Here is a 21,182-nt window from a genome sequence, read left to right on the forward strand (position 1 = left end):
CTTCTAAGTATATTACTTAGAGCCCAATGTGGCCCAGAGAGCCCAATGTGGAACAGGTACTCATACTACACTGTGGAGTTGCCTAGTTTAGATTGTGAACCTGCAGAAGCCCAATATGATATGAATATGAATATGAATATTGAATACCTTTTCTTCCAAAGAAGAACAATACCGAGTGTTGTTTTCTTGGCGACAAAGCTTCGGCTTTCTTTACATCGCTCCTCCTATTTACACACATTTCACTCGAGCAAGAAGAATCGGAAGAGGTGAAGCGGAGGTGGATACGATCGTCACATCACAATTTTCTCACCCGAAGCTCGTCTTTTTCAAGTTGGTATGTATCTTAGTTCTTGCAGTCCACTTTCTTTCTGGTTGTTTTGGGGGAATAAGTATGTGGCATCCCCAGAGTGTATGAGCTCCACCATAGTGTGTTCGTATAATTCCAGGTGATTTATTGTTTTTCTTAAATCGAAAACAGAATATGCATTTAAGGCTGTCAAGGCTGCTGGAATTACTTCTATTGGCGTTCGCGGTAAAGATTCAGTTTGTGTTGTGACCCAAAACAAGGTTCCGGTGAGTACAATTGGTTTGATTCTTAGAGGACTTTTCATCTTTATTAAGAATATAATGTATGGACGATGCTGAATGTGTTACTTTGGAAATTCAATGCAGGACAAGCTTCTGGATCAATCAAGTGTCTCACATCTTTTCCCTATCACAAAGTACCTAGGGTTGTTAGCAACAGGCGTGACAGGTATTTCTCGTGCGCTTTTCAGATTTACCTATAGATATATCATGAAAGGAGCCTTATTTGTTCATGCTACCTACTACGCTACTGAAATTAGTTTTGGCATGAATCATATGCTGTATAGGATTGCATCTAGCTAATGACGAATCATAACGTGGCATTGCATTGCATTGTGATGTATTGATGTGATCTCTATTGCAGCAGCACCCTTGCCTAGATATTGCTTAGGGTTAGGAATCATGGATCTCCACACTAGTATGATATTGTCCACTTTGAGCATAAGCTCTCGTGGCTTTGCTTTGGGTTTCCCTAAAAAGCTTCATACCAATAGAGATGTATTACTTATAAACTCATGATCATGTATTACTTACTTATAAACTCATGATCATTTTCTAACTAAACTAAGGTGGGACTTCCTCCCAACAATCCTCTAACCCTTGGTTATTAACTTATTAGTTGAGAAATTTCATGGAACCTAATAGGACTATTTATCTAATTTTCAGTCAATTAACAATTGAGCATATTACTCTATTGGCGGGTGGAGGCTAATATGAATGAAAGAAAGAAAATTGTATTCATTTTCAATATGATTTTCCGACGAAAGGTTTCAGTTAGTTAGCTCATCTACATAGATTAATCGACGAGTGATCTAGGCAGAAAACGAAAGGAATGAGGACATAGCAAATAAGATTCTAGCTCACTTCTTCCCCTTTTTTCAAAGGTCACCGATCTACCATATCGTATGAACTTTCCACGTATGCGACTCAATATCTCTAAAACCTTTTGAAGATCAAAAGCAAGTTGTTGGGTAGTTTGTATTTTTACTAACACGTCATTCACATACACTTTCATGTTTTTATCGATCGGTAGCTTGTTCAACTAGCTTCTTATAAGTGTCTCCAGCATTTTTGAGGAATAAGGGCATGGCCTCTTATAAGTATCTCCAGCATTTTTGAGGAATAAGGGCATGGTGGTATAACAGAAAGTTCCTACTTCGATAATGAAAGAACCGTCTTCTTCCATTGCTATTTGATTAGAAGCTTTATATAGAAGATTGAATATATGACCGTGAAAGCAGCCTTTCCAACAGTTGTTTGGGATGAGTGGTCACTAATATGATTTTTGTACGGTTTTCAGCTGATGCCAGAACATTGGTTCAGCAAGCAAGGAATGAAGCAGCCGAGATTCGTTTTAGATATGGATATGAGATGCCGGTGGATGTATTAGCTAAATGGTACCATATTTATTTCATACAGTACTATGCAATTATTATTTTAATTATATACCGCACAAGTAAAAAATCTGTTTAATCATATGAACTCTGGATTGTAGAGCAAAGAATAGCTCCACATGTTGCTTATTGACCTTACTTTATCGTTGCATATTCCATAACTTTGTTCTGGATATTGTTCAAATCAATTTGATTTATAACTTTATATTTCAAATCATTTTGAGATTAAGTTTCTTCTACTCCAACTACCTCCAGTTGTGTGTGAGCTTGAACACATATTTTAAGCATCAAACTGATGTTGATATGTTGTTGCACTCTCTTACTTCATTTCAAGTGCAATGGGTGCTGAAGCTTGTTATTCCTGTGGATTGCTGTGTGCATTACACGTTAGTTGCCATTGGACATCATGAGCTTACCTTCGCTGGTCTCTCAAAGATGTACATATAGAGTGCATTTTTTCATCACAATGTCAGACGGTTTTTTCCCCAATGTGTTTAGGCTTGGAGTGGTGGATAAAAAGAGCTGGAATCAATCAATTTCTTGGAAAAGAAAATGAAGAACCATCCGGAGTTCACCTATGAAGAAACAGTACAGGAGGATGTGCTTTCTTTGAAACTTCACATGATACTAATGCATAGAAAAGCCCAACACTATAATGAGATAGTATTGTTCCTTGCTAGGATTGGGTGACAGCAAATTAGATGCATCAATCATGGACTTGTCTCTCTCTCTCTCTCTCTCTAGACTTTTCTCCTTCAAATTTCCCAACCACTTTCATCTGCAGACACAGAGGCAGTGGCTGTGGGTGTAGGAGAAATAAATCCCAATACAGTGCTTTCCCCTTTTCAAATGGTTTTCATGTCAGACCAAGAATCTGGGGAAGAAGGAAAGTGGGAAAGGGAAAGATAAAACCCCTTTTCCTTTTCAAGGTACGCCATCAATCTTCTCTTCTTCTTCCCTTCATCATTGATCCCCTCCATTCCCAAATGGGTTTCTTTTATTTCTTCACACATGTGATTCTGTTGTTTCATTTCCTTCTGAAGTTTTCTGAAATGTCATGGATCAACTTGGTATTGCTTTCTAAGTCCTCTTCTTCGTTTTTTTTTTCTTTCCTAAAGGTGTTCGGAAATCTCTGCGACCACTATCACAGAACCAATAGCGGCGATAGCAGCGCCAGTCCCGGAAAATCCTGCGGCGGCAATGCTTATTGGGCAAATGGAAGTTGAATTTTTTGCCAACTGTGAGTGTTGTGGGCTGTCGGAGGAGTGTACAGAGGCTTACATCGAGGGAGTCCGCCGCCGATTCGACGGAAAATGGATTTGCGGCCTGTGTTCGGAGGCAGTTCAAGACGAGATTCTCAAGTCCGACGTCGTACTAATCACCACCGAGGAAGCCATGGCCAAGCACATGAGCTTCTGCAAGAAATTCGCCGCCACCGCAGGGCCACCTCCGGACCCGACGCCCCATCTCATAACGGCAATGAGACAGATCCTCCGCCGCAGTTTAGACTCCCCAAGAGCCTTGAGGTCCAAGCGGACCAGTCGAACCTCCGGCGCAGACAAAATACGCGGCCGGGTTCTTGGTTGACATGAGCAATGAATTGACAGATAATTGGGAATAGAATCGATCTTTGATGCTCAATGTGAAATGGTAAGGCGTTAAGTTAGATCTCTGAATCTGTAATTTTGCAGAAATATAGTTTCTTTTGCTATTGCTTTCGTTTTATTTTCCGAGAGAAAATTGACTCTGAAATAGGAATAATACTGAATAACAAAAAGACAAATTAAAGGGAAATTTGTGGAAATGGGTGACCTAAGAGAATCAATAATTGAGTTTGAAAAATAGGTTAAAGGAAATTAATAAAATAAAAGGTGTGCAGAATTCTTGGTTGTACTTGTTCTGCTACAGCTGGTGAGTGTGTTTGTTTAATGGACCCGATGGCCGATGCAACTCCAACTTTCAATATATTTAATTAGAAAAGAAAAAAAAGTATAATTACAGTTTGTCATAAATAAATAAAAATAAATAAATATTTACGGATAAGGTCAACATGCATAGAACCATGATAGATACATATAAACCGAGACGCAAACACATAGAGAGGCACATTGTGGCTTAGGTTGTAGTGAGTGCAAGCAAGAGGAATACGCCTATTGGCCCAAAGTGTCGGCCATTTTTATTCTCAAAATCCACCTTCATTTACATGGAATTATGTGTTTGGATTTTAATATATACTTTTTTCTTAATAAGCAAGTGGCCTCATTAATCATATTAGATTCAACCGCTATCATAAATTATATATATAGACGATTATTAAATATTACAAATAAATAAACTTAAATTTAAATTTGAAGTTGGAAGTAAAATAGTATGACGAATCAACTATTGGCGGCCGCTACTGGAGTCACTAGGGTGGTTGTGGTAGTCGCCGGAAGTAGATAGCAGCTGGTAGCTGACGGAGGTGGGTGGTGGTGGCAGCGGCTACTAGAATGGTCACCAGAGATGGAGTGATGGTTATTAGAGGTGGTTGGTGGCAATTGTTGGCGAAGGCGGATGGTTGGGGTGGTTGCGGCGAGGTGGATGTGGCGACTGTGGCTGAAGTGGTCGTCGGTGATGGGCGGCGATCGTAGTAGGGTGAAAGTGAAGTGTGAGGGTAATTTGTACATTTATTTCTTAAATTCATTTTTGAGAAAGTCATTTTAAGTGGTAATTAAATACGATAATTATCACAATAAAGAGTGTTAAATAAAATAAAATAATATGCGAAGAAAAGACAAAGTTTTGCAGATATTATCCCACAATTTTAGATATATATATTTTAAATGAATGAGAAATTTATAGAAAAGGAAGAATATTATATTTGAAATAGTTTAGTTAGGAATAAGTTAAAACAGGGAATATAAAAATCAAAGCGACCTTTGAAGTGTATAGATGGAGTTACATTACATCAAATTAAGGCTGGCTCTTAATAATAACAAAATATATAATTAAATGTGAAAGGCCATATGAACATAAAATGATGTAATTAATAATGCATATTATCTTAATATTTAATTCAAAACAGCCACTGCAGTCCCCATGTTCTAAGCATAAGTTCTTACTTCATTACTCTCTCTATTTTATGCGTTCCTCTTCTTAGCTCCTTGCCTCACACCTCTCTTTCTTTCATCTCCTCCATATCTCTCCTTCTCAAATGCCTCAAAGCTCTGAGCAGGAAGAAGGGCAGCAGGCTGGTGCCGGGTTGCGGTGGGCGACACGTCAAGGGATCCAGTTTCGGAGGCGACGAATGGCAGTGGCACGGCTCGGGGGGAAGAGGTCGGGGCGGCTCGTGGCGTGGGGGAGGAGGCTGAGGAAGATAAGGCTGAGATGGGTGAAACTGAAATGCATAGCCATGGTGAAGAAGGTGAAGAAATACTGCGCAAGTTTGATGAAGGATATGATGGAAGCAGGGGCGTATGGTGACTCCTACCAACATAGGCTTCTCTTGGAGACTTCTTTTGCCATTCCAATTTTGGGTGTCTCGTTTTCTACGCATTCAACTCATGCTGCAGCGTCTGCATAAATCTCTATCGACTATATATGGCTTCATGATTGGTTTGGAATGATTTTTTAAGTAATTAAAAAAAATACTTCAAAAATTATTCCAAGCGAATTCTTATTTTAATTTTGTTTAATGGTGGACGTAGGTTGAAGATAACATATAAAGTTTTTTTTTTTCTTTCCTACTATAGTGTTTTTTGTTTTTATTGTTCTATTTCTATCCATCAAGCTTGTGTTGCAATCTAGTGTGTTATGTTTTTTTCTTTTTATGATATTTAAGTTTGGGTCGAAGAGATAAAAAAAATTAAAAGCATCTCATAAAAAGTGCATAATCGGATGGAGAAAAATATTGATTTTCTAAATATTTAATAATTTATTAGACACAGATTATTCTTTTTAACTTTATAGAATCAACTTTAAAACTTTTGTATCTAATGGAATTTATCTAATAGGTCAAATTAAATTATAAATTATAAATTGGGTCTCTTTTAGTTTCAACAAATGCTTTTATATTTAAGTCCAAAGAAAGATGGGAAATAGATGGGAAATAGATGTTAAATTTCTTATTGGGCCCAAATATTTTAACTTTGGGCCTTAATTTCCAAAAGTTTGATACCCGCGGCCCAATTTTTATATAGGATAAAGAGTTGATTAGCCTGAAGCGTGAGGCAAAATTAAAAGGAGGATTTTATGTTGACCCTGAGGCTAAATTATTGTTTATCACTCGCATTCGTGGGTATGTCTATTTTTTGAGTGAACTGGTATATCATTCGCTATACATGATATTATGTTCTGATGTCTCAAATTTTGATGAAATATCAGTATCAATGCCATGCACCCAAAGACTAGAAAGATATTGCAGCTGTTGCGTTTGAGGCAGGTACAATATCAAAGCTGTGGTTGTTAAGCCTGGTAAATAAATCTGGTAGTTACCGATTAGTATGGGGGTGACATAGCTGGTAGATTTTGTTTGGGCGATCACTGCTTTTTTCTACTACAGATTTTCAACGGTGTTTTCCTCAAAGTAAATAAAGCAACATTGAATATGCTGCACAGAGTGGAGCCTTACGTGACCTATGGGTACTTTTCTTCCTAAAGCTTTTGTTTCTTTAAAACAATTTACCTCCACAACAGACTGAACTATTATTAATTTGACTTTTTCAGGTACCCCAATTTGAAGAGCGTTAAAGAACTTATTTATAAAGCGGGGTTATGGGAAGCTAAACAAGCGGAGAGTTGCATTGACAGACAACTCAATTGTGGAGCAGGTCTCTCTCTCTGTCTTCTCATTCTTAGCTAATGTGTTAATTAATTTTCTTACCTTCTCCTATTAAATGAAGGCACTGGGTAAATACGGCATTATCTGCATGGAAGATCTCGTCCATGAGATCATGACTGTGGGTCCTCACTTTAAGGAGGCAAATAACTTCCTATGGCCGTTTAAGTTGAAGGCACCTTTGGGCGGATTGAAAAAGAAGAGGAATCACTATGTTGAAGGAGGAGACGCAGGTAATCGTGAGAATTATATTAATGAGCTTATCAGGAGAATGAACTAGAGGAGGACGAGGACCAGTTTTGTTGTCACTCATTCTTGTTTTTCCCAATCGACTAGATGGATACTTTCTTTTATAACATTTCTTCAAAATTGTTCGAACATATACTACACGTAGTGGTAATAATCTAATCTAAAGTCACCTATTTGCTTTTGAATTCTATGTTCTATGTTTAGTTGCGGCAATAGAAATTCACACCAAAATATGAGTCAAATCCTCCACAAATATATAATCATCTTTCCAAGCTATTATAATATCATCATCTTCCCATTCCAATTGGATGGATGCAGTGTTGTTATTGTACAGGCTCAATAAGAGACGACTATGAAAACTATATAAATAAAAGAACAAAGTTTACCCCATCTAAATGATAGTTGTACAATATTTGTACTTCAGAATTGAGTGGGAGCAACAAAATATTTAGTCAGAGAATGAATACATCTAAGGGTAGGAGGGATTTTTCTTTTCTTTTCTTTTTCTTTTGTTCTCAATCAACCTCTACGCTCTACAAGAAAGGCACAGCACAGCCAAAACGAAGTTGCAGAAGAAATGTAAGGAAAAATTGTCATAAGATGAGTTTCAATTTCGTTCTCCACACTTCACCAATCACCTTCTTCGGCGAGGGATTATCGGGTCCTTTATCTCGTTGTCCAGACGTAAAGTACAACCATCCATCCCAATACCCAACCAGCGTAGTCTTCACACGGAATGGGAGCTTCCCTATCACTGACCATTGCTGCAACACAAATTTCAACAAAAACGTGACTCAACTAAACCAACCTAACACCCCACTCCTCTGGATATTTGCAATCATACAACATAATAACAGTGCAAACAAGGAAGGAGTTGTCTCCCTCTTTAAGATGAAAACGATAAAATTATATTAAAATTTTAAATTACGTAAGGAGTATATGAAATGATTGATACCTGCAAATCCAAGTTAAATTGGAATACTTCTCCATTGAGAACCATCTTCTTGGTTTGAGGATGCTTATCTGTCGTGCCCCCAACAATGACAATTGAATTGTTAACCACCACCCAAGCAAACTCAATATGGGAATCCGGTTTTGGCATTGATGGCAGCACTTTCCATTTCATATCATCATCCAGCATGTAAACATCACTGTAAACCACCTAACTCAACCCACAAGATTGAATATAAACTTCTTGCATTCTAGTTCAAGGCCTTTTTTTCAACCATAAAGAGTGTTAACGACATTAAGAAGTTTCAAAATCCTTAGCAGAGATCAAATACACGAGTAAAGATGTTGACGAAACTAAGGGATAAAGCTGTAGATATGAGCTTACCTCATTCCTGCGAGAGCATTTGAAAATAGGGGATCCTGGTTTTGCCATAAAATCACCTTCTTGTCCTCCGATAACATAAAGTTGGTCATCAACAACAATACATGCCCTGCAACAAACCAAATACACTTGATGAAATGCAAGAGAAATCCATGCAGCGACTGCAAGACAAAGTTAAGAATGTTTTGATCTTTTCGAGGTCTAATAGAAAGACTACTCTAAGCATGCATAAAAGAAATATCAAACTGGTCACTCAAGGTCCAAGTCATCAAGGCTTATAATCATCAACAAACTGGAAATGCGTATCAAAATTGCATTTATAAGTCATCACAAAAGACAGCACAAAGACCTGTGAGGTCCTCCTCGAGGAATAGGTATCTCGCTCCTCCACTCCTTTTCTAAGGGTTTCCCATCCTTCACAGCAAGACTCCAATGCTCCAAACCAGGTGTGTACCGGTTTTCCTTGCTACCGCCCATCACATGGAGTCTACCTCTCCAAAGTTGAGTTGCCGGTGCATACCTGCAAATATCTCATCATGTTAAGACTATTTAATGGTATGACTTCTAATATAAAATCACAGTGTCCGCTTCTTAAAAAGGAAAAATACCTGGGGACTGGTAATGGGGGCATATCCTGCCATTGCTTTGTCTCTGTATCGAGCACAAATGTATGAGCAGTAGGGCCCCGGCACTGTGGACCGTATTGCCCTGTGACTACGTAAATGTACCTTCCATCAGTTGCCATCCCTAAATGTGAATGTGCCATTTCCTTTGGCATATCAAATCTTCCTCCCCATGTGTTATCAGTAAAATTATAAACGTCAACGTGTGAATGTACCTATAACCACCAACAGAAAGGAGATACAAAAATAAGAGCCCAATAACAGAGACTAACATGGCCAAATCTTCCTTTCTGACCAGTAATTGGTTACAATATCAATAAATAAGTGTACCTGTTAGTCATTATAAAAAATTAGGAATAAAAAGCAGAGAGCCTATTAAGTCTGATCAAGTATGCTGAATTTACAGGGCAATCTCCTATTCTGCCATCGGAAAAATATGCCTAAATTTTGCTAAAAACTGATATATTGGTTCTTTAGACAATAAGTATACAGCCTATACAAAAGTTATTCAAGGAAAACAAAAAATTGCAGAAGGTTGCAAGATATTTGGAGAAATCTGCATTATTTTAAAAGCAATTTTGCAGGTTTTTTTTTTTTAACTAAGTCACAGTCACAGTTATCATAATGGCTAAAATAATATATGGAACTTAATGGGCAGATCATCCGCAAAGATGTTACTAGAATCTAGCTGCAAAACATTTCGTTCCCTCTGCATGAACCCACTAGAACTGAAAATGAGGCAAGATTCTCACAAGATCAATGGTGCCATATCCAGCAAATACATATAGAAGATTCTTGATCTGTATTGCAGCACCATCCAAGCGAGGCACAGGAGCAGTTGCCATCTTCTTCCACGTTAACTCTGGAGCTGGCAGATCAGCAAAGGTTGCTGACAGTGTTCTCCCAGGATTAGTGTCTTTACCACCTTTAGCAGCCTCTCCCTGCAATAACCATAGAATGTAGCCGTTAACTGCTTAAAAGGAGAGCTCAGATTGTTCAAACTTTTGTATGGTTTGATATTCTCAAAATAGGAAAGTAAACTGAAAGAGTACCCAAAACATTGCAGACTTATTCCACCATCAGGCAGTAATACTTGCTCTCTCAAATTGTCGTATAATCCAAGAATAAGCATTCTAATTCTATTTCTTCCCAGATTTTTCACATTGAATAATGGAGACAGCCCAACTAAATTATGGGTATAAAATGGTCTACAATGAAAAAGTGAACCCACCTGAGTGAATAGGAGTTCACTCAAATCCTAAAGAAACAAAAGAGCGTAGCATCAAATTGAAGCAGGGAAATGTTAAGATTGACGAAAGATAATAAAAATCGGGAAAGAAGAGGCAATGCCACGGCAAGTGCTAATCCTTCACATATGGTACGAAAGAGACAGCTTTTCAAGTTATACACAAATCTTGTCTCTTATCAAAAAAAAAAAAAAAAAAAAAAAAAAAAAAAAAAAAAAAGTTATACACAAATCAATATCCAAAACCTTTGAACGTTAAGTAAATTGCACAAATCAATGGACAAGAGTGAAGCTGACCTTGTTGAGATTTCCATGATCTGGCTTTCTGGGCATCGTTATGCTGCTATCGGAATGGTAAGGAGGAGCCCAATTGGATGCGATAGATAATGAATAGGAAAAGCGCGAAGAGGAAGCCCACATAAAGTCGGCCATGAGAGCAAATCCAAGAAGCCCCAAGCATATTAGCACCAACTTCACTGATACGTGCTTCGATGACGGCCTCGCCATCTCTCATGCGATCGAACCCCAACTGTGCAGAGGGCAAATGTGAAAGCCGATTTCAAGATCTGTGAACCGGAGGATTTGTCTGTGTATGGGGCAGCCCCGCCCTCCGTCTCGTCTGTAATCACATTTACACTGCAATTGCTTAATGGATCTCTTATAGATCATTTACAGAAATTATCTAACATTTATGTCCCTCCGTTTTATTCCTATTTATAAATATTTGTGACAAGGTTTTTAGTCCCACCGAGTAGAAGCCGCAGAGAACAAGCTTTCCACCCACCAAAGAGGGAAAATATCCTTCCATTTCTTTTGTTTTGGGCATGGTACCAAAGGATCTTTCACCCAAATTGTGTTTAAATCAATTTTGTGTTTAATCTTATTTTGATTTGGCCCAACTTATCCAGTTATAAAATTGTAATGACCTAAACATACGATTTTTTTTTTTAAGTTTCAACACCTTGTAAATGATCCTTTACACCTTGTAAATGATCCTTTTTTAAAAGTAGTTTCCATATAAATGATGTTTCGTTCTCCTCTCCAACCCACGTGAGATTCTCAAACAAATATAGGCAAACATGGATGCAAGTGACGAGTTTCTATTGCGCCCTTAAGCTTTCAAATGAATTTCAATTATGCTCTCGTCATTTCAAAAGTGAATACTAAGGTGAGGTTTCGTGATATCAGCTAAGGAAGACATTCAACGATCAACGATAAACACGTAACACTTTCATATTCTATTTAAAAGTAAGATGTCAATCTTCTTAAATACACAAAGCACCAAGCCCATTCCCTATTACAAGAAGCTTTCTCATGCCCTTTCCCTACACCAAAAACATGGAAAAGAAACTCTCGAAAACTATACACCAAAACTAAAAACACCACCACCACCCCATACATCCATCTTAAACCATCGGAATCTCTGTCAATTCATCGTCAATCCTAACCTACCTACCTACCAACAACATCAACATCAACATCAACAAAGCAAATATTAAATGAGGAAAGACGATTCCTTCAAGTCAAATGAGTTCATGTTCGAGATGCTAAACAGGTATCACATCGTTCTTCGACATGTCTTCACATTGCAAAACAATACCTTCAATACTAGCTGGAAAAATACACTTGCTCCATTCACACCCACTTGCAATTGGATCGGGCGGAGGGACAATCATCAGCACATTTTCATTTCTCTGGACAATTCCCATTACACTAACAGTGCTTCCTTCCTTGATATGCCTGCACATATAATAAAACAGTAAGACCTGCCACATATCTGTTCTTAGATGGATGGTGCAATGTGCTAATTCAAAAGCGCTCATAAGTTCACAATGTTGGTTACCCTTCTCTTAAACGCATTACTCGACCATCACTTGAAAGATTTCGTTCGCCTAACCACCTAATGAAATCTGGCGACAATTCTTCGTTTACTGGATTAACATCAATAACAATTGGATCGTCAACATAAGGAGTCACTCGCGCGCCATAACCAGTCTTAACCAATGCTCTTAATCCAGATTGAAAATCAGAGATGTAGAAGTCAACCACATGTCTCTGTGAATAACACCAAAAGGTTCAGCTATAAGTGGCCTCAATAACAAAATTGAACATTCAAATCAAGCGACAAAATAGCTGAAGATATTTACAGACCACTTCAACCTTTAAGAATAAAAAATTTGGTCCGTATCTTGTATTTATGATATTGATTCATTAATCACTATGTAAGCTCCAACTGAATTTGTGAATCATAGCTTTTAATGGAAAAGGAGTTCAATACTCGTAAGTTTGTAAGAAAAATTATATGATCAAATGAACAATAATATGCCATGATTCTCAACCCCCCACGACACACAAAACAGAAACCAGAAACCAAAACAAAGAGAGAGTAGCAGACAGTAAATTTACTTCAAGGATTAATCAACTATAACCATAAATTGAGTCTTCAGTCACTCACTTCTAGTGATCTGAGCCCCCAAGTAAAACGGCGATGTGTAGGATTGGCAGCTTTGGAGCTCCACGCACGATACTCATATAAACTCGTTGATGTATAAACACATCTAGGAACTTTTTGGAAGGACGACTCAAGAGGCATGTTACCGCAGGTAACCACCTTTAAAACAGGACCAATACAAATTACAATCTACAAATAAAGCGATATAATGATAACAAGATGAAGAAAGAGTTTTTTTTTTTTTTTTTTTTCTTTTTTCCCATTTGAGAAATTGCAACATTTCATTTCTTACAATAAAATAGTCAATGGGCATCGATATGTAATCAGCCTCCAGTATATTAGACAATGGGCGTAGATAAGATATCACTAACCATTGAATGCATCAGAACCATCAGAAGATGATAACAGCCAAAAATCTCCCTTCCTAATGCACACAGCTAGCAGAATTTCTTTTTTTTTTGAAAGAAAAATCAAAGTATCTGTAAGTGAACTTTTAAAATAATTAACTAGACCAAGTCCAGTAAGTTGTTTCCCCACACATGTAGTCATGTCATGAAAAATAAATAGTATCTTTAATGATAAACTTTGTGTATGAATCTAAATGGGGAGACGAACATTTATCAGTTCTCTCTAATGTAATGCCTCTCTAACCATCTCTTAGAGACAATATCCAACACATACTAACTATGCTCAAACACTTCTATTTAGTAATTCCCATGGATTATCAAATATAACTAGAAAATCTGGGTTGCCAAAATTATAACATTTGCTGATTAAAACATGCAACCGACTATGAGGTGCAGAAATTCACAGTCGACACAATCAATAGAATCCTAAGAGAAGAAAGCCAAACACGGGGGTAACTGAGGATTTCAAATGGACAAAACAGACAATTGAAATGAAACTTAATTATAACAAAGACCAGGCTAAGGAAAAAAACTATTAGCTTCTTGATCTCATCAATTCTATCTACATCCTTTGGCTTAGTACGTTTTACTAATATCAAGAAACATACTTACCCCAGAGACCTTCACAAATTGTCCATTCTTTGCAGTTCTAAGTTCGGAATCTGGATAGCGAGAAATGAAACCCATGTGCGCTCTTCTTCCCCAGTAAGTATTCCAAATGAAAAGTGTACAAACAGCACCAAAAAGAACCACAACCACAATGAGGAGGATCGCATTATGGACAGCTCCAAGAATAAAGCCCCCGGCAATAAAGCCCATCACAAATAGAAGAATTAATGACCATAATACTATTTTTGGGAAGTTCTTTGCAAATGAATAATCATCATCATAAGTAAGAGTAGTCACAGCATGACTGTGAGCTGCAGAACCCTGTAATTTCAAGGATCCTACTGATTCTAAGGGACCAGAAACCTTCCGTGGAGCTCCAGACGAATTTAGAGGGCCAGAAGAAATGGGTCCTGATGTGATAAGGCCCGTTGCAGGTAGTACAGGAGGAAGAGGCCCAGAGTTTTGACGACCAGTAGGTGTCACTCCACAAGACTGTGGACCAGACAACTTCTTTACAGGTTCCCCATGCTTGCTCAGAGGTCCAGAATTTGATTTCTTTAGTGAAGCTGAACCAGAAATGCCTTGAGAAGATAAAGAACCTGAAGTGGTGTACATGGTGCGAGCTGTAGCATTAGGCATGATAGGTCCAGAATGAGATGCAACACCTCCGAAAGATCCAGACCTCAAGTTGCCACCAGTTATAGGTCCTGACTTCTTGGACTTGGAGCCATCCACAGGAATATCAAACATTTTCCCTAGCTCTCCTGATTTCTTAATATCTCCACCAGTATAGGGCATGGCCACAGAGCTCATAATTGGAGTTTTCTCCTTAGGCTGCTCAGGCCTCCCTGATACGTAGAGGCCATTGCTAAGCTGATGAGATGGTATTCTAGAACTCATCTTGCCTCTTCAAAATAGTCCACAGGAATTAACACAACGGAAATATCAGCAGCCGATGTAATACTCAAGTCTCTCCTGAAGGCCAAACTTTCAATCAATTTTAATCAAAACATTAAACATGAGCCAGACACAGAAACATGTGCCAGGTAATGAAAACAACGAAGTCTCAAAAGCTGGATAAGAGCCAGAGCCAGAGCCAGAGCCAGAGATAAGTTCATCGTGAATATGAGAGCATAAAACATGGCTAGGCATAGGACTGCATTATTAAATTGGTTCAGAATTAGAATTGATTGGCCCTAAATAAATAGATGATTAGGAGAGCAAAAGAGGTCTAGCTGCATAATAATTCACCATATTTAACATTAAACTAAATTTAAACACACATTTTTCTCTGATAAGTGGAGAAATGCAGGGCAGGATCAGCAGGTGATTGCCATATGAGAAAGAAACAACTATGACTGCCAGTAAACTCGGGGAAACAGCAACACAAATTAATTAAGATATGAAAAGGGAGTTGAACACCGTGTTAAAGAAATGATTAAATTGCTGGAAAATATCCACGCTGAAGTACATCTAGAAAAGTGAATAATAATGAATGACAAGGTACAAAAAGAAGCGATGGGAAAGGGGTAAAAAACACACAGATAGTATCCACACATAACCAATTTCATAGAAACTTTGTTGGTATAGTATCAACAAGCAGATAATTAGCTTCTAATACAATCATTAAATCATTAAAAGAACTGGAATTCCAGACTTTATTCAACAAAGACAGCAACCCCGAATCAAGCTGATAGGCAGAAGTGATGATGAAAAAATGTTTGGAGTTGAGGAGTTGGGTGATGTGCAGGAAACTAGACGATGTGAAACGGGCAGAAATGAAAAGAAATCCTAGGAACAACAGTTGATTACATGAATGTCTCCTCAATAGAATAGCTTCACCGTAAAAACTAAATACTTGAGTTTTACCCTTTATACAAAGGGAGGAAAAACACCAGAAGAAAATAACCGAAATTATGAAATTAAAGGGTTGTGGGGAAATAACAGATTAAATGTCTCATGATTGCGTACTGAAATTGAAGACGGCGCTAGGATCTGTAAGACTACTAAGACATTTAAAAGATTCAGACTTAGAAGCTTGAAGATTATAATCAATTGAACAATTGATGTTTTTTTTTTTTTTTTTTTTTTTTTTTTTTTTTTTTTAAAAAACTCCCACCAGCTAAGCAGAAAAGCATAAGAACAGCCAAGGAATACACACCCACGTCCCCATTCAAAGAAACATCAGCGAAATGGAGAAGATCTAGGAGCGAGGAGGAATTAGAAAGTTAAGTAGTAGAGAAGAAATGAAGTGAAAAGGGGAGAATGAAGATAGGAGAGGGGGAAAACGCCATTTTGAGCACTTACCAGTAGGAAAAGCAGTGACAGCAGGTGTAATAGCAGATGGATTAGGAGACATAATGTGCCGAAAATAGAAACTTCCAAAACCAATCCAAATCCAAATCTCAGTCTCAATCCCAAAGACGGTTCCCTTCCCTCGCTCGCTATCTGACTTCCGTCGCTCTCCCTCTCCCTCTCCCTCTCCCTCTCCCTCTCCCTCTCCCTCTGGGTTTTGTCAAAAAGAAAAAAGAAAAAAGAAGAAAAAAGAAGAAAAAAAATTGATTCTGTAACTACTGATAACCATCGGTATTCAGTGTCTCTAAAATCCGACGAAATAAAGTAATTATATTTTGGTATTTATAATTAAGGACAATTGCGAATTTCATGTACAAATATCATTGGTTCCCCAACTTTCCCATATTTGGCATTGTTTCATTTCATCTCAGCTTTTGCAACTTATTCCTACCTCCTTTTTTTAAGCTCCTTTAGTTTCCGTTCTCCAGGTTAGAATTATATCAGAAGACACTATATCACTTCCTTTACAACCATTTTTCTTCTTTTTCAACATTCCCATCCTCTTTTCCTTTTTCCTTCTTCATTCTATGAACTCCCGAAGATCTTACATAAAATTAACTCATATTTCTTTTAATTCAGTATGAACAACTACGTGTGATGGTGCCGATGGTGCCGATGGTGCCGATGCAAATACTTCGATATGTCCTGTACCTCGCTTTGCCTTTACTGCTGCACAGTTGATTCAGCAACACCCTTCCACCCTTCCACCTATCCTGCTTCTAGACTAACACTTTCTAACTTGGAATGCACCATAAAACAAATGCCAACCACAAGTTGCAAAATAGAAGAAGGGAGAAGCCATGTTATATCTGACACCAAAAATACTTGCATTTCTTCTTCATATAATACTTGCTACTACCAGTCAGCCCAAGATTTAAAGTTCTTCTTCTTCATAACAAATTAAACCCAACAATGTAATTTCAAGCTCTAGAAACATAAAAGAAGGAATATGAATACAAACTATACATCAAGCCAAGAAGAGAAGTGAAGTCTTCTTTGGTTGTTCAGTGGATGCACCCTGATCATCAAAATATCGTTATAATAACCGCAATACCTCAACAACTTTCTTATGCACATATAACTAACTACACAGGAATCACATCAATTTTTGATGAGTCCTCGCATCTGAGGCCGATACCATCAAGGCTAGCTGGAAATATTAATTTGCTCCACTGGCATCCAGTGGTCAATGGTTCTGGCGGGGGGACGATCATAAGCACATTCTCATTTCTCTGAACCACTCCCATCACACTAACAGTGCTACCCTCCTTTATGTACCTACATTTTATATCATTTCACATTTAACAATACTACTTCCAACCATCAAACTGGAACTGAATTCTTCTCTGAATTGTAAGAGAACAAAAGTTGCTTACCCTTCTTTTAATCGCATTACACGATCATCACTTGAAAGATTCCTCCTTCCCAGCCATCGGACAAACTCTGGAGATAAGTCTTTGTTTGATGGATTAACGTCAACAACAAAAGAGTCGTCAACATATGGGGTCACCCTAGAACCATATCCCGTCTTAACCAACGCTCTCAATCCCGACTGGAAATCAGAGATGTAAAAGTCTACCACATGTCTCTATGAAAGAAAAACATGAGCACAAAATTAATTTATCAATATAGATATTGAATTTCAATTATAGAACAGACTTACAAAATTAGGGTATTATCATTCATACAATATCCAAGCACTTCTAAAATTAGTAATTTCTTGCTTTTAGAGATGGCATGAAGATGAGAGAACAGACAGAGGAAACCTGAATACCTTTCAAATATCCTCTCAAATCTGAAACGTACAGAAAAATATGTTTCTTACAGTAATGTTCAATAAATGTGTATGAATATGTCCTCATATGCAAGTGAGCACTGCCGTCTCCAGCAAATCAAGATTCAATCATGGTGGGAATTCCTTAACTAGCTATTGCCATACTTCCGGGAAATTTTATGAAGCTCCTTGCTCAAAACCTCCAAACACGACTCCTCGCCCAAAACATGCTCGTTATATCTGCTGTACTTCTATTTTTCTTAATCAAAATTGGATGCTTATTAACAGGAAAGGGGAAAGAGTTCTTGTAGTTTTTTACTTAATGGCAACAATTGACTTCAATTTTAAGAAATCTGGGAATGAAGAGAGAAAAGTCAACAACCAATTGTATTCCATCACCTCATGGATACATTACCTCCGATGATCTCAGTCCCCATGTGAATCGGCGATGTCCAGGATTTGCTGGTTTTGAACCCCACCCTCGATACTCATATAGACTTGTAGATGTATAGACACATCTAGGAACCTTACGGAAGGATGACTCAAGTGGCACATTGCCACATGTAACAACCTGCAGAGTTTGAGGAGTATTGTGACATCAATAATATATTCCCTTTTACAAAGTACAACAAAATATCATAAAAATAAAACAAAAAATGATTAAATTTGGGAGTTTGGGTAGTATTTATAGTAGATTGTTGCCCAAAATTCACATTTCAACAGGAAGTACGCCTACTCTATAGTTCACTAAAACCATATTTATTGATAGTTAAATGAATCAAAAGCCAGACAAATGGTTATGTGCATTTCATTTCATTCAATATCTTATAAAATATCCAACACCATCAAGAGTGGTAGTTAGGTATTTTCACCACAATCAAAGAGTAGTTTGTTAGGCAACATACCCCAGAAACTTTGACATATTGCCCATTTTTTGCGGTTCGGAGTTCAGCATCAGGATACTGAGAAATGAAACCAATAAGAGCTCTCTTTCCGAAACAGGTGTTCCAGGTAAATATTGCAGCAACTACTCCAAAGAGTAGAATTATAACAATGAGAAGAACAGGATTGTGGACTGCAGCAAGAATAAAACTACCAGCAATGAGCCCCATCACAAATATGAGAATCACAGACCAGAGTATTAATTTTGGGAAGCTCTTTCCAAAAGAATATTCATCATCTGGGCTAAGGGTAGTCACAGCCGGATTTTGTGCTATCGAAGGACCATTTATTTTCATCGAATTCATTGATTCCAAAGGACCAGACGTTTTTTTAGGTGCCCCAGATGAGTTTAACGGACCAGAAGAAATGGGGCCAGATGTGATGAGTCCAGTAGCAGGAAGAACTGGAGGAATAGGTCCAGAATTTTGGCGTGTCACTCCACCAGATTGAGGGCCAGATACTTTCTTTACAGGCTCTCCATGTTTGTTTAGTGGCCCAGAAGTAGACTTCTTGAATGAGGTTGAGCTAGTCATCATGCCAGAAGAAATAGGACCAGAGGTGGTATAACCCGCCCGGGGGGCTGCATTTGGCATGATGGGTCCTGAATGAGTCCCAGCACCTCCAAAGGAACCAGTCCTTGTAGGAGCAACATTGAGGGGCCCAGACTTCCTAGATTTAGAGCCCTCCATAGGAATATCAAACATCTTTCCCAGTTCTCCCGACTTCTTAATATCGCCACCAGTGTAGGGCATTGCCACTGAACTCATTGTTGGAGCCTTTTCTTTGTGCTGCTCTGGCCTCCCCGAGACGAAGAGGCCATTGCTAAGTTGATGAGATGGGAATCTGGAACCCATCAAATCAGTTCAAAGAATCTCAAGTGGACCAAAGCAAGCTAAGAAGGCAACTATTAGAAGGCCAAATAGAAGTCCCGGTGTCCTACAAGAATAAAACAATAGCATAAGAAAGAGAGAGAGAGGGGCAGGAGAACAATTTCAATTTACTAAAACCCAATCACAGGGCCAGAAATGCAGTAAGCAGATGGAATTCCAGTATTTATAGGTAGAAAGTGTATTCAATCTTCATTTCACTAAGAAAAAATGAAACCTTACCAGAATATATTTGTACATCAAGAATTGGAGAAACAAGATAAAAGAAATGCTTAAAACAAGACTAGACAGCTGGTGACTAAAAAAAGCAATAGAAAAGAGTGAATTGGTAGGAGATCCAGTTTCAACTTTGTTTGGACAGAGAATTTACGTATTTGAAATGTCGGAGAACAAAAGAAAACTCAGCTTCAAATACATTGTCCTAGATCGAGATAGGCAAAATTTAATCCGCCACAAGGTTATCCACACTGAACGCAGACTTGTAAGACTACATCTTTTCCTTATCAAACATCTTCCATGATGACAACCCTCAAACGACTTCAAATCTAGGAGTGTAAGGAGATGATAGATCCATAGGTCAAAGAGAAAATTCAGAAAAAATAATGAAATAAAGGTGGACCGACCACATTCTTCAAATTGATGAAGTCCAGAGTTGAAATCAAAGAAACAAAGTAAAACCATGGTATCCCTGTGTGCAGGAACGTGAAAAATGGTGGATTCCAGAGCGGAGGGCAATTAAAGAAAGAATCCAAAAGTAACCCATTTCTGATTAATCCCATCTACAGTCAAAACTCAACTGAAAATGATGAAATTCGAAATCTCAGATCACAGAATCATCAAGCAGTGGTAGGAAAGCGGGGAAAATGGGAAAGATCTAAAAAGAGAAAGGCGGATAAGGGGTGGATGATTGATTAAGAGTAGAAAGTACCTGTAAGGCGAAGGAGAACGAGACAGAAAAGTCAGTGAGTGAATCAAAGGTATCGATGGAAGTAATGGCGCTGGTAATTCAGCTGGGAAGGCAAGACGACTGAGATCCCATTTCCATAGCAGAGGATGATCTCTCTCTCCCTCTCCCTCTCCCTCTCCCTCTCTCTCTCTCTCTCTCTCTCTCTCTCTGAGCGTGAGTTTGAGTTGTGAGTATGTATAAAAAGAATTTCTCTCTCTTCAAAGAGCCGCAACAACTGGTAGGTTGTCTGGCCCGGCAAAAACCACCAAACGGAGTATAAAGGTGAAGCAAAACAACAATCCTGGTTTAACTATTCAGCTCGGAGGACACATCCCACCTCTCGCTTTCTCTCTCTTTCTTCTCGATTCAGCATATTTTATTTGATTTTGTTGGTTTGGCACTGGTGTAATCTTTCATTATCCTTTTTTTTTTTTTAAGAAAAAAAATCTTTTTTTCTTGGTGAAGAAGTTGAAAATTTACCAAACTCACACAAATCAAATAATTATGCCAACAATTTTAACCAAATTCATCAAATGGTATTTTGTACATATAAGAAAGTAGAAT

At 38.1% G+C, this 21,182-nt stretch overlaps 7 protein-coding genes across 11 annotated transcripts; 4 read left to right on the plus strand and 3 right to left on the minus strand.

Moving 5' to 3' along the window:
• The first annotated feature begins 45 nt into the window (after nt 1-45).
• On the plus strand, nt 46-3,234 carry LOC111788513 (proteasome subunit alpha type-6-like). Its single transcript, XM_023668848.2, has 7 exons — nt 46-56; nt 273-334; nt 479-573; nt 673-754; nt 1,886-1,982; nt 2,314-2,908; nt 3,098-3,234. Exons 1-6 carry the CDS (start codon nt 46-48, stop codon nt 2,387-2,389), a joined length of 423 nt encoding a protein of 140 aa, XP_023524616.2. The 3' UTR covers nt 2,390-2,908; nt 3,098-3,234.
• On the plus strand, nt 2,829-3,690 carry LOC111787904 (uncharacterized). The gene is made up of 2 exons (XM_023668000.2): nt 2,829-2,869; nt 3,098-3,690. The coding sequence occupies exons 1-2, from the start codon at nt 2,829-2,831 to the stop codon at nt 3,564-3,566; spliced, it is 510 nt and encodes a 169-aa protein (XP_023523768.2). The 3' UTR covers nt 3,567-3,690.
• A 527-nt stretch (nt 3,691-4,217) lies between these two features.
• Nucleotides 4,218-5,968, plus strand: LOC111787905 (uncharacterized). The gene has a single exon (XM_023668001.2). The coding sequence runs from the start codon at nt 5,173-5,175 to the stop codon at nt 5,539-5,541; it is 369 nt and encodes a 122-aa protein (XP_023523769.1). The 5' UTR covers nt 4,218-5,172; the 3' UTR covers nt 5,542-5,968.
• A 211-nt stretch (nt 5,969-6,179) lies between these two features.
• Nucleotides 6,180-7,229, plus strand: LOC111788514 (large ribosomal subunit protein uL30x-like). The gene is given in 6 exon segments (XM_087121117.1): nt 6,180-6,255; nt 6,342-6,399; nt 6,520-6,599; nt 6,684-6,720; nt 6,722-6,787; nt 6,860-7,229. Coding segments are annotated over 5 exon segments (447 nt in total). The 5' UTR covers nt 6,180-6,255; nt 6,342-6,351; the 3' UTR covers nt 7,076-7,229.
• Nucleotides 7,230-7,277: 48 nt separating this feature from the next.
• Nucleotides 7,278-10,932, minus strand: LOC111787903 (kelch repeat-containing protein At3g27220). Its single transcript, XM_023667999.2, has 7 exons — nt 10,544-10,932; nt 9,753-9,941; nt 8,986-9,215; nt 8,727-8,897; nt 8,381-8,486; nt 8,000-8,206; nt 7,278-7,808 (listed from the first exon to the last, which is right to left on the minus strand). Exons 1-7 carry the CDS (start codon nt 10,751-10,753, stop codon nt 7,638-7,640), a joined length of 1,284 nt encoding a protein of 427 aa, XP_023523767.1. The 5' UTR covers nt 10,754-10,932; the 3' UTR covers nt 7,278-7,637.
• Nucleotides 10,933-11,456: 524 nt separating this feature from the next.
• On the minus strand, nt 11,457-16,291 carry LOC111787901 (protein SHOU4). 5 transcript variants are annotated; one of them, XM_023667995.2, is made up of 5 exons: nt 16,022-16,286; nt 13,718-14,701; nt 12,702-12,857; nt 12,090-12,301; nt 11,457-11,986 (listed from the first exon to the last, which is right to left on the minus strand). In XM_023667995.2, the coding sequence occupies exons 2-5, from the start codon at nt 14,612-14,614 to the stop codon at nt 11,794-11,796; spliced, it is 1,458 nt and encodes a 485-aa protein (XP_023523763.1). In that variant the 5' UTR covers nt 14,615-14,701; nt 16,022-16,286; the 3' UTR covers nt 11,457-11,793. The 5 variants fall into 5 exon arrangements, with proteins under 5 accessions (XP_023523763.1, XP_023523761.1, XP_023523762.1 ...); XM_023667993.2 differs by having other exon boundaries at nt 13,718-14,689; nt 16,022-16,285; XM_023667994.2 differs by lacking the exon at nt 16,022-16,286 and adding an exon at nt 15,876-16,015 and having other exon boundaries at nt 13,718-14,689.
• A 648-nt stretch (nt 16,292-16,939) lies between these two features.
• LOC111787902 (protein SHOU4) lies at nt 16,940-21,007 on the minus strand. Its single transcript, XM_023667997.2, has 5 exons — nt 20,601-21,007; nt 18,749-19,721; nt 18,259-18,414; nt 17,446-17,657; nt 16,940-17,347 (listed from the first exon to the last, which is right to left on the minus strand). The coding sequence occupies exons 2-5, from the start codon at nt 19,637-19,639 to the stop codon at nt 17,155-17,157; spliced, it is 1,452 nt and encodes a 483-aa protein (XP_023523765.1). The 5' UTR covers nt 19,640-19,721; nt 20,601-21,007; the 3' UTR covers nt 16,940-17,154.
• Nucleotides 21,008-21,182: the final 175 nt, after the last annotated feature.

Source organism: Cucurbita pepo, chromosome 2, assembly GCF_057944985.1.
Source record: "Cucurbita pepo subsp. pepo isolate OVF chromosome 2, ASM5794498v1, whole genome shotgun sequence".
Classification (NCBI taxonomy): Eukaryota; Viridiplantae; Streptophyta; class Magnoliopsida; order Cucurbitales; family Cucurbitaceae; genus Cucurbita; species Cucurbita pepo.